This window comes from Ostrea edulis, chromosome 1 (assembly GCF_947568905.1).
Source record: "Ostrea edulis chromosome 1, xbOstEdul1.1, whole genome shotgun sequence".
Classification (NCBI taxonomy): Eukaryota; Metazoa; Mollusca; class Bivalvia; order Ostreida; family Ostreidae; genus Ostrea; species Ostrea edulis.
Genome location: NC_079164.1, coordinates 28,686,988 through 28,699,542, shown reverse-complemented (window position 1 = coordinate 28,699,542; position 12,555 = coordinate 28,686,988). Strand labels below are relative to the sequence as shown.

Below are 12,555 nucleotides of genomic sequence, written 5' to 3'. Positions count from 1 at the left end.
ATTCATTATTTGAATAGATCTTTGTTTGAATTATTGCGCGCATCAAATGAATTAATGCTATCTTCAAATAATTAAAGCTATCTTCAATTAATTTGGAGCTCCATACTCCACCTCTTTTGCATATCCCTGTTTCTCCTTCGACGAGCAAAGACGTTTTACAATTTCATATCTAAATATTGAGTTGAAATTTTCTTTCCTTGGACAGTGTAATACCCTTATCCTTATCCACAGGTAAAATTCAACTCAAAGTGAAGCGACAAAGGAAAACACAGTAAATGCCGGTCGCAAGTAATGATCCCTAGACCCCCCCCTCTCTCTCTCTCTCTCTCTCTCTCCAATCCATTTTAAACATTTATACTATGTACACTATAAGTAAAATTTAACTATGCGTTAAAATGACTCCATTATTGATCAAAATTTAACACTGACCACTTTTCAACCACTTTACAACGACCGTTTTTAATCAAGATTTAACTTTAAATTTTGATTATTTAACATTATATTTTGATTGGGGATGAACTTTTAACGCAAAGAAATGACCTCCGGGGTCGTTTTTCCACAGGGTCGCTATTTAATGTTACACCACAGGGGCGGATCCAGGAATTGCGGCTACGGGGGGGGGGGCACTTTATGAGGCAGTGGGTCCAGGGCGAAGCCCTGGTGGGGGTCTAGGGGGCAAAGCCCCCGAAAGCTCCTGGATTTTACAGATTCTATGGGACTTGAAATATTTCTCCTATTTAGTCATTTGTACTATTTTCTATCATTTTAATAAGGTGAAATTAATAAAATGACCCAAATTTTAAGAGTTTTTTGGAAAAAATTAATTAAGTTCTCCCAATAAAGTAATTTTAAAAAATCAAGATTTTGTCATTTATTTCTCTGGGAGTGGAAGAAATTATTATTTCTTTTACCGTTTAGTACATTTTCCGAAACAAAATACCGCAATTTACCTTAAATTTGAAAATTTTAGGGGGGGGGGGGGGTGCCGGCTGCGCCCCCTCTAAATCCGCCACTGCACCGGCGTTTAGTACTACCCATCGAACCCGAATTGATTCGCCCCCATTATATATTTGCCCGGAGTTGTTTGGTTCTCAATACCTGTTTCAAGTAAAGTCCCTTGGGGCTCTCCCCCATTTACGTTTTCGAAGGGGATATTTACAAGTTTTAGGAAGAATACTTTGAACCATTGGAGAATTTTAACCGTAATAATGTTACATGGCAATATCATAGAGCTCTTGCGCAATAGTTATTAAGAAATAATAGTACAGCCTTCAGGTAAGATCTATTTTTAGTTTAGAAACTTTAATTCACAGTTCACCTTCCGTGATATCATAGAACGACAAGGAGTTGGCAACTCCAAGCAACATGGTGGAACTGTTCATATTGATGTCATCCCGACAGGTACCCGAGTGTGACAAAGATTAGGTATTTATTCTTTCTCAGTGTACATGTTTATGACAATAAGTTGGCGGACCCAGAAGGTTGCACCCCTTTTCATTTGTTTTGGCAAAGGCACCCGAGGTGTGGCTAGGTTGTATAGATCCAATGTACATACCCCCCTTCTAGAATGAAATTATTTTCATACAGAACCAATAATTTATCCAAAATGTTATTTCCCCCACTGATCACCTCATAAGTCGTACTGAATAGTCAGTTTCAACCTTCTGTAAGCTTTTGAGATGACCACTTGTGAGATACTAATATATGAAAGGTGAAGATAACGAATATAGTGACCAATTTCATAACTCCTCTATGCAATACAAAATAGTTGGGCAAACACGGACCCCTGGATATACCAGAGGTGGGATCAGGTGCCTAGTAGGAGTAAGCATCCCCTGTCGACCGGTTACACCCGCCATGAGCCATATATCTTGATCAGGTATATGTATTAATATCTCACAAGTGCACGGTCATCTCAAAAACTAGATTACAGAGGGTAGAAACTGACAAATTTTAGAAGGGGGGTACGTACGTAAGATCTATACAAGCTATCCACACTTCAGGTGCCTGTGATTTTGGGCTCTTCAACCCCAACCCCCTCTTTTTTGAGCGGAAAAGGAACATATGAGTCGAACATCTTCCCTCTTTGAAAATTTTCTGGACCCGCCCCTTTATACTACCAAAGTAAATCGTTTTAGCTATTCTATTAGGATTATTAATTAAGGATTATCTCTCTCATGCATAGCTCTGATCCTATAGACGAATTTGACCCTGGTACAGTCTTTGACACTCTGTTTTTCCTTTTAGTTCTTACAAGTTTATTGTTATTTCGGATTTCCAAAATTTCGGTCATCATCTTTGAAGTGTTGTTCAAAAGTGACAAGCAGGACGTTTAACATTTACAGATGAATTGTTAGAAGAATCCCTACCCCCCCCCCCCTTTTTTTTTTGGCGACTTTAATCTTTTGAAATGGCTTTGGTTCAGGATCATGAGATATACTGTTTGTTCACAAACAATATGAATTCCTATGCATGCAGGCATATAGCATCGTTTTTCAAGGGCGGGAAGTTGACTGAAAAATCTTGACAAGCAAACAAAAAATTAACAAAAACAAACACTAAACGGGGTTGCTTTGCCCAAACCTCAAAATCCTAAATTGAGTGGATATGGGGAGGGGTGTAGAATGGAGATCTTTTACTACACGGGTTCAATTTATCGCTTTAACCTCGTATTTTCACTACCATTCATTACTACTATAGTAAAAGTGGGGAGGCAACAGCCAAAATGGAATAAATCTCACTTGTAATAACAAACTGTAGAAATAAGGTTGAAAATAAATGGGGTTACCCCCACCCCACCCTTTGCTACGTGCCTGGTATGACTTAAGCAAATACGTGTGGATTAATTGTAGTTGTAATTACATGCTAAATGTTCCGGAGTTGGAGGGTTTTTACATAGAGATCTACATGTTATTTGCATTTTATATGCATAATAATCGCGCTCTCTACACCCCTGATCCAGCTAGGACAGAAGCTTCACAATTTTGTTAGAGATCTCTATATACATGCGCGTACTAGAAAGATGTCCTCAGTTTGTATGCTAAGCATAGATGTTTTTATGTGCAAATGATATTCTAGAAGATTTTTTTCTGCTCTGGTACCTGAACTATGTTCACGAGAACTATCAACCAATACCTCATGCTCTCTACACGGTTTGGTTTGTTTTGTGTGCAAACAAACTGTGGCGGAATATTGCTAATGAAAGATGAAGATGACGAACAGTGATCAATCTCATAACTCTTGGCACACTGATTTTGACTACGGATAACTCCGTTTACCTGATCAGGATATAGGGCTCACAGCGGGTGTGATCGGTTGACAGGGGATGCTCCCCCTAGGCACCTGATCCCACCTCTGGTGTGTCCAGGGGTCCGTGTTTGCCCAACTATCTATTTTGAATTCCTTATCTAGGAGTTGTGAGATTGATCACTTCGTTATCTTCACCTAAGTCCCTGTAACCAAGACAAAGACTTATGGAGAGCGGAGGTTTGACATGGCGGCAGCGGCACTTTGGAACGGGGATCTGTGATTTTGTTTTTGATGTGTATTTATTTTTTTCCCTTAAAATTTATGCCAATAGTGTTTTAGCTTTTATTTTTTGTGACGCTGTTTTAGAAATCAGGTATTTTTATATGTACATGTATTTATTATTTGGAGGATTTGGTATTTGTATTTTTAGCATTCTGTAAAGCGTTTTAGAGTACTTTTTAGATAAAGGCGCTACATATATTTATTTTATTATTTATCATTATTATCCCCACCCCACCGAATTATACAAAATTGTTCAAATTTTCCTTTCCTAAGATGCTAAGTAAATTTAACTGTAGAACTATAGTTTTCCTGTCCACTCACCCGTTGTTACCTTATACAAATAGATATATTGTGCATATACATGTACCTGTACTAGATGTTGTATAACTCAAGGACAATAAAGAATACTTTTGATTTCCATTAGTGGAACTCTTCAAATTAAAGGCGCGTAAAGTCGTGCTACCGGGACAACGTAAACATTAGGCACACGTAATACGGCATTAAATACAAATTATAAAGAACTGCAAACCACAACACTGATCAGAATTATAAAGTTGAAATAAATAAAATTATGTTAACAAGAAAAAAGACAAACTTGTTAAACTATGTGAGGGAGCACAGGTACTGAATTTGCTAAATATGACAGATATAAAAGCATCAACTGCAAGAGCAAGAAGAACTGTAAAGGAAAAAACCAATGCACATCCAACATAACGAAATTTTCTTGCAAATAATGGGATCCATATGCTTTTAAATTTATTCTCTCAGACTATGAAGATATTTTATCATACAATTAGCGCAGGTTCACATGGCATTCACTTTGTAAGTATACATGCACCCCCTCCTTTTCCAATATTTTAAAATAAATTATCCATCTGTCAAACTGCATTTTAAAAAAATTGTGACATTTATAACACTAATGAACACAACTGTTTTGTTTCCGAACTTCATCTAAGATATTTCATAAATTACAACTGTCGATGGAATTCGAATAGAAAACATCGATTTTTGAAATAGATGCGATACATTATGTAGCGCTCAAAAACACGTTAGTTTTATATATTAGTGTTAGTTTTTTTTGTTTTTTTTTTAATGTAAATTGACTAATGGCTATTTTACCATTTGACACCACGTTTTTTAAAATATATATATATATATTTAAAAAAAGGGGGGGGGGGGCTATCAACGTTTTAATTATGTCCCGGTAATCTCGCACTTGCTCGCGAGACATGTTCATTGACGCGCAAGAGTCATCAAAGCGCGATAACTCTGACGGGCTGGTAATAGGAAGTATTGAATTGAATATTGGGACAGATCAGATGGTCTGTCTCAGTATTTTCTTAGAGAGCTACAGATCTGCAGCTAAAGCATATACATTAATTGAGAATATTTCAAGAAATCATGTTGGCAACATTTCTAACCTCAGTTGTTTGACATGTGGTATCACCCGACCGCAATGCCCACACATACAATTATTTTGAAATCATGTGAATAATCTACAAACAATTTTGCATATTTTATATCTATAAAAAATGAGCTACAAATTAAGTTGCAATTAGGTTTTTTTTTTTTTTTTTCGAACAGGCATTTTTCGATGCAATATAAAGTCAGTGGCGGATTTAAGGAGGGGGCCCCCTAAAATTTTCAAAATTAAGGTAAATTGTGGTCTCTTGTTTAGAAAAATGTAAATGATCAAAGAAGCAATAATTTCTTCCACTCTCGGAGAAATGAATTGACAAAATCTTTTGATTTATTGAATTACTTTTATTGGGAGAACTTCCTTTTTTTTCTTTCAAAAACCCTTAAAATTTACGTCATTTCATTAATTTCAACTTATTAAAAATGACAGAAAATGCTTAGGAGACATATTTCAAGCCCTATAAAATCTGTAAAATCCAGAAGCTTCCGGGGGCTCTGCCCCCTGGGCCCCCACCAGGGCTTCACCCTGGATTCACCGGGGGCCTCAAGGCGGCCCCCAGACCCTCTGTCTCATAATCTTGCCCCCCCCCCCCAACCGCAATTCCTGGATCCGCCCCTGATAGTAAAAAATGAAATTATGACTCACTTATGGCCAGGTCTATACATTTTGATAAAAAGTATGTGCATGGATGACACGTAAAGTACAGGTATGCACACATTAATACTTTAATCTCTATTACTGTGTCAATGTTTGTCAGATCTGTTTTATTCCGAGTTGTCACCGAGATAACAGCGCTATGGGTGACCTGTATGGTTATACATTGTGACTCATGGCTGTAGTACGTTAAATCCAGGTACTGTATGATGCTTTTGTTTTTTCTAATGTAGGACTGTACACAAAGGCCGGTTCTCCTCTCCACTTTAGGGAAGGGGATGGGGTTGGATACGGTTGTTGTTGAACTTATTGAGCTAAATGCGTATATTTTAGAAGGCCACAATTGAGCTGTTATTTCAGAATATTTATTATGATATAACTACATATACTAATGCGTTGTCTGTAATAAGTAGTGAATCTATGCTGTTTCAATCCCTACATGCAAGATAAATTATATGCAAACATGAAAGAAAAGTATGTTAACACGATACTTGTTTATCAGTGGCGGATTTAAAGGGGGGGGGGGGGCTAACATTTTCAAAATTGAGGTAAATCGTGGTCTCTTCTTTAGAAAAATGTAAAAGAAGCAATGATTTCTTCAACTCTTGGAGAAATAAATGACAAAATATTTTAATTCATTGAATTACTTTTATTGCGAGAACTTACAATTAAAAAAAAAAAACAACTTAAAATTTCTGTAATTTTATTAATTTTACCTTATCAAAAATGACAGAAAATAGTAAAAATGACTACTTAGGAGACATATTTCAAGCCCTATAAAATACGTAAAACCCAGGAGCTTCCACCACCCACTGGGGGCCTCAAGCAGGCCCGAGACCCCCTGCCTCATAAACTTACGCCCCTCCCCCCTAATCACAATTCCTGGATTCGCCCCTGTTCATGCCAATGAAAGAAAAGTATGTTAACACAAGACTTACTACTTCTAAAAATAATAAAATGCCATCTTTGATTGTTAAACAAGATATGGAGGTCGCAAACATTGGCGAAACAAGAGGCCCATGGGCCACATTGCTCACCTGAGTTACCTTGGCCCAACATATTCAAAGATTTTCCTTACATATTCGCATGTAAAACTTTGATCCCTATTGTGGCCCCAACCCACCCCCTTTACTTTGAAATGACCCCATCCTATTTTTGCAGTTTTGTTATTATCTCCCTTTTGAAAGGGGCAGGGCCCTTCATTTGAACAAACTTGAATCCCCTTCATCAAGGGATGCTTTGTGCCATGTTTGGTTGAAATTGGCCGAGTGGTTCCGGAGAAGAAGATTTTTAAAGGTTGTCAATGTATTTTCACTATTTTGCTATTATCTCCCCTTGGAAAGGGGCGTGGTCCTTCATCTAAACAAACTTAAATCCCTTTCACTCAAGGATCGATGTTTTGTGCCAAGTTTGGTTGAAAGTGACCCAGTGGTTCTGGAGAAGAAATCGAAAAGGTGAAAGTTTACAGACAGACGGACGGACGGCGGACAACAGGTGATCAGAAAAGCTCAGATGAGTTAAAAATGCAAATATTCTCCGCAGTGTTTCCGACCTTAATTCACCCTCCCCCGTCAACATTTTAAAAATAATGATAATAAAATGCTTTCTTTGATTGCTAAACAGTGTTTGCTAGCCTAGTTCCCAAGGCCCCGGGAACCAGGCCAAGTGTTTGCGACCATTAGATCTATAAAAAAAAAAAAACAATAAAAGAGAGACTTAAATTGTTAATGAATAAATGGTAACAAGCATAGTTTACGTGTAGATTGAATGCGAGATGTTATCTTCGTAATACTGTATAGGTAGTTCTATACATGTATTGCTGTGATTTTTTATCTTTTCCAATATTGAGGTCGTTTGCATTTGGTATGAGATGGAACACTTTAATTTCCTATTGCAAAACATATCAAAGTGAAGACAAGGTCTTATTATGTAGGATGAGGGCCATGTTATCTGAACCCCCAACCCTGACAAATTATCAAATATAGCCATTCCCCAACCTTTGACCTAAATGCTGCATCTCTTTTTCTTGACTAGTGTGCTAATGATCTCTCAAATACAACCCAGATTTACATGCAAGGTGAAGATAACGAACAGTGATCAATCTCATAACTCCTATAAGCAATACAAAATAGATAGTTGGGCAAACACGGACCCCTGAACACAACAGAGGTGGGATCAGGTGCCCAGGAGGAGTAAGCATCCCCTGTTGACCGGCCACACATGGTTTACTATATACAAAATCCATGCATTGGCCTCAAACTCAATTAGTTCCATATAATTAGTTTTTACACTAAAACCTGCGTAATTAAAGCATGAAAACCATTATTTCTGTTATAATAGTATAAGTCTGTTCTTTTGCAGCGAGAGCAGGAATGGATGACGTTACACTCGCCTCTGCTCAACACTTCATACTTTGTACACTGTGTGATGGAAACGTTGAATATCACTGCAATACGTGTCATGATGACCTTTGTTCGACTTGTAGGAGAGGTCACCTGAGGAGTAACGCCACGAAACATCACGATGTCGTCATCTACAGCGAGAAAAAGGTAGATTCAAACCCTGAGGAAAAATGGGCACAGACGGAGCACAAAGACCCCAAGGGAGAAGACAATGAATCCAAAATCCCTACAAGAAGAAATAGTGAAACAGGAGTGAGAACAGTACATTCAGAATCTGTGACAGAGAAGAGCAGACCCAATGAAGAAAACGTTGACATTTCTGTTACAGAGCTTAGAAAGGATGATGTATCACTGAAGCCGGCACAATGTGCAAAAAAGGACGATAACAGTAAAATTACAAAAACAGTTGAAAAGGGGAAATTCTCAGCTCAGTATGCCACCGAAATCTTATCAACGACTACCTTCCCCGAATCCAAAGACAGTTCAAATGATGATAAACCAGATCTAGTGTCGGCTCAGTGGGCCATTGTCACACAGTCTGACGAATCGTCCGACCTTATCCCCACTTTGACATGGGAGACAACCATCCGTCTGCCAATATTGAACTCCATGTCAGGATGTCATATCTCGAGTGTTCCCTCCAATAAAATATGGGTTAGCGATGTGAGTGGTTCTCTACACCTGTTGGATCTCCATGGAAACGTCCTGGAAACTTTACAAACCAGAAGCGGTGCTGGTTTTCACACAGTGACATCAGATGGAGTGCTTCTTTACACTGACACAGAAAACAAACGAATTCTCAAAGTTCAGATCAAACAAACAAGTTCACGTGTTTTTAAAACAAGCATACAGGCGGTCACTTTCAGGAAAACTGGAAATTGGACGCCCCTTTGCATTTTTTCCTCGCGCTATACGGGAGATCTTCTCGTAGGAATGTTAAACGGGGGACGCGCCATGGTGATGCGGTATGACTGCAAGGGAAATGAAAAACAACAGATTGAGTTTGACTACAACACAGCCCTTTACAGTCTTCCTCAGTTTGTGACAGAAAGCGCGAACTTAAACATTATTACATCAGACCGGACGGCAGTGGTGGCGGTAGATCTCAATGGTGGGAAGCGGTGGTCCTACTCCGGTCCCACTAAAACTGGAAGCGGGTTTCTCCCTGCTGGAATATGCTGCGACATGCTCTTGAACATCGTTATATTCGATATCTACAGCAACAACGTGTATTTGTTGGACCGGGATGGTGAATTTTTGGGGCGCCTGTTGGTATTGGGTAATTCCTGGACTCCACAAGGACTATGTTTTGATGAAGAAAACCGGTTGTATTGTGGTGATCGCTCAAGAATTCTGGTGTACAAGTATGAACACACTATGGCTTGATCGATTTCACACAACTTATTAACGTACAATATATCATCATCATCCATTTTGATTATCCATGCCAAATTTATCCATTTGCAAGGGCGAGGCCTGACTGTCCTGTCAAGGTCGAAGTTTGTTTTTCCATTATTGGTAATCCAATGGATTGATCCTATCCAATCCTGTAGTCTCTAGATCTCGTTTTACAAATTCATCTGATGTCAGCTTTGGTCTACCTGGAACTCGATATCCAGTGACATTCAATGTACGAACCTGTGATATCCAACCTGTACTGCGCTCAACATAGCCTAACCATTTCAGCCTACATGTCTGGATAACATCAGTGATGTGTCTTATGTTAAACTGAGTAATAAGAGACTCAAAGGTGTCATTCACTTCAGGATTGAAAAGGAAGATCCATCTTATCATGGTTTTGTTGTTGCCTATTAGTTTCCTTTGAAAGGCGGCTGTTCATGCCCATGCTTCGGAACTATATAGCAACACAGGTCTAATGTAGGTTAAATACAGATGACCTCTGGTTGTGATTGCCAGATGTTTGTTCGTCTGGTTTGGAAGAAGCTCTTTGAATTTCTTCCAAGCAGACTTACATCGTGTTGTTGCTGCAAGCTCACACCCCCTTCAGATGACAAAATGTCTCCAAGGTAACAGAAGTCTGCTACAACTTCAAGTGTGTGCTCACCAATTTTTACTTCTGTTATGGGCCTACCATCTATAGGTCGTGCGAGTCCATGACAGCACGGGCACTTGTATCTTAGATCAGGTTTAAGAGGACCATTGATTCCACTATTTTCCTAAGGACCCAGCATGAGCAGCTGTTACAGAAGATGGAGTTCCTGCCTGTGCCTTTTAGGCAGACTGGACATTGGTACTTTCCTGATCTTCTCATCGATTCCATATTCAAGCCTGATATCATTACTTTGGTCTTGTCCACGTTGACCCCGAGTTCTTTCTCCTCCAAACATTTTTCCCTCTTGGCCACTCTTTCGATCAGCGACTCAAAGGAGGAGTCAACAGCTGCTAGATTGTCAGCATACAGGAGCTCCCAAGGCAGCTTGTACTAAATTGGAGTGATGGTGCGTACAGTACAATGACTGCAACGGACTCAGAAGAGAACCTTTATGAACACCAACCTTGACATTAAGCTCGTCACTATAGCCATCTCCTACACGAACGTCGACCTCTTGCATCGGAGTACATGATCTGCATAATCTTGACTAACCATTCACCATTGCCTAGTTTGCGCATCGCCCATCAGATGATTTTCCTAGGTACTCGCTCGAACGCTTAGTATAGGAGTTTGTTGGCTGCGATGTGTTTTTACTGTATTCCTTCCAATATACTTGGAATAAATCATCCGACTGTAGGACAAGAATTTTATGAAAGGTGAAGATAACGAACAGTAATCAATCCCATGACTTCTTTAAGCAATACAAAATAGATGGGTGGGCAAACACGGACCCCATGGCACATCAGAGGTGGTATTAGGTGTTTAGGAGGAGTAAGTATCCCGTCGACCGGTCATATCCGCCGTGAACCATATATCTTGATCAGGTAAACGGAGTTATCCGTAGTAAAAACCAGTGTGCCAAGAACGGTCTAGCAATCCTCATGAAACACGCCAGGCAGCATTTCACCCAGTGATAGGTTGTACTGACAAACTAGATCGTTATAACGACCGTCGTTTTTGCGAAATGCTGAATTTAATCGAGACTGTTGAAACCCCTGTACCATCAACTTGTTTGTCAGAGGCTTGCCTCGATTTAAAAACTGACCATACACAGAACATGGTCTTGCGTATTGAATCAGATGAGGGATATAAAGACTATATACAGGTGAAAATGGAATATTGCTACATAAATATGGGAAGTTGACGATGGAGAAGCTAAAATCATTCCGTTTGTCATACAGCTGAGTTGTCAGTTTGCCGTTAATGTTTACTTTCAATAAAATATCGAAGTATGAAGTGGTGTCTTTTATTTCGAGCTCACAGGGATATATCGAATCGACATATGAATGAAAGTTATTATTGTTAATAGATAAAACGTCGTCGATATATCTAGATGTCGAATACGCAATTTCCGAGTTGCCCAATAGTTCTTTCCCTTTGTGGAAGTCTTACGCACAGTTCGACGCAAAACATACTTTCGTCCACACGTGGTGGGTACAAATGCTTATCTCTGCCTTCATATATTTCCTAAAGGATGATTATCAGACATCATGCAACCACCCACATTACTGGGACACATAATTTTAATAAGTTTATGAGTATTTGATAATAGAATAGCTGAAACAAAAATCGATAATCATCATCTTTCTTTGATTAAAGTATCACTCGTGCTGAAGAGGAAATCAAAAATAATTTCATATTTAATTTAATGGCCTTATTCAAACAAATATTATTCTTGATATTGTCAGTTTAATGTATACCAACGGCTGATATAAATAAAATTTACGCTTTCATAACTTTTATCCTTATTTACATAGCTAATCTATAATATATGTATACATCTTGTACCCACCCAAGTGTTCAACAGAATACTGAATGTACCTCCATCGCAGAAGAGCTGATATCTCGGAAGTTGCGTATTGAAGGCCACAGCAAGCGATTTTTTCTTCTCACATAGAAGTTTTTGAATAAATTCTGCTTCATATGAATATAAAAAAACAGATCAGCTAACAAAGGAGCACAATTCGTGCCCATGGGAATTCCAACAGACTGTTGGAAGACCTGATCACCAAGGACCACGAAGATATTGTCAACAAGGAACTCTAGCATAATTTTTATTTCAAATTCAGAGTACATGTACGTGGAATCAGAGTGGTGTTTAACAAAGTAATTTATTGGATGAATTAATTATTAGATAAATTTTTAATTAAATAGACACAAATTCAAATATTTCAAGTTTTTGGCCAGGTTTTGCTCTTGAACCAACAAACACAAAACCATATACCAACATCTAAAGCTTTCAAGTTATAGTCATGTTTGCCACAGACTATATGACAGTGGAATATTGCTACCTGAAATCAAAGTAAAACCTTCTATAATTGATATTATCTGAGAATAGCTAATCCCAACTATTTACTTTCATCAAATACCCCCACCTTTCTTTTAATCAATCTCTTTACATCTTTAACACTACTACATTTTAAAAACATGTTTCT

The 12,555-nt window shown here is 38.5% G+C and overlaps 1 protein-coding gene across 2 annotated transcripts; it reads left to right on the top strand.

Annotated features, from left to right (window-relative positions):
* The first annotated feature begins 1,063 nt into the window (after positions 1-1,063).
* LOC125663898 (uncharacterized) lies at positions 1,064-11,356 on the top strand. 2 transcript variants are annotated; one of them, XM_056160570.1, is made up of 2 exons: positions 1,064-1,425; positions 7,967-11,356. In XM_056160570.1, the coding sequence occupies exon 2, from the start codon at positions 7,978-7,980 to the stop codon at positions 9,391-9,393; it is 1,416 nt and encodes a 471-aa protein (XP_056016545.1). In that variant the 5' UTR covers positions 1,064-1,425; positions 7,967-7,977; the 3' UTR covers positions 9,394-11,356. The 2 variants fall into 2 exon arrangements, with proteins under 2 accessions (XP_056016545.1, XP_048752280.1); XM_048896323.2 differs by lacking the exon at positions 1,064-1,425 and adding an exon at positions 4,355-5,804.
* The last annotated feature ends 1,199 nt before the right edge of the window (positions 11,357-12,555 follow it).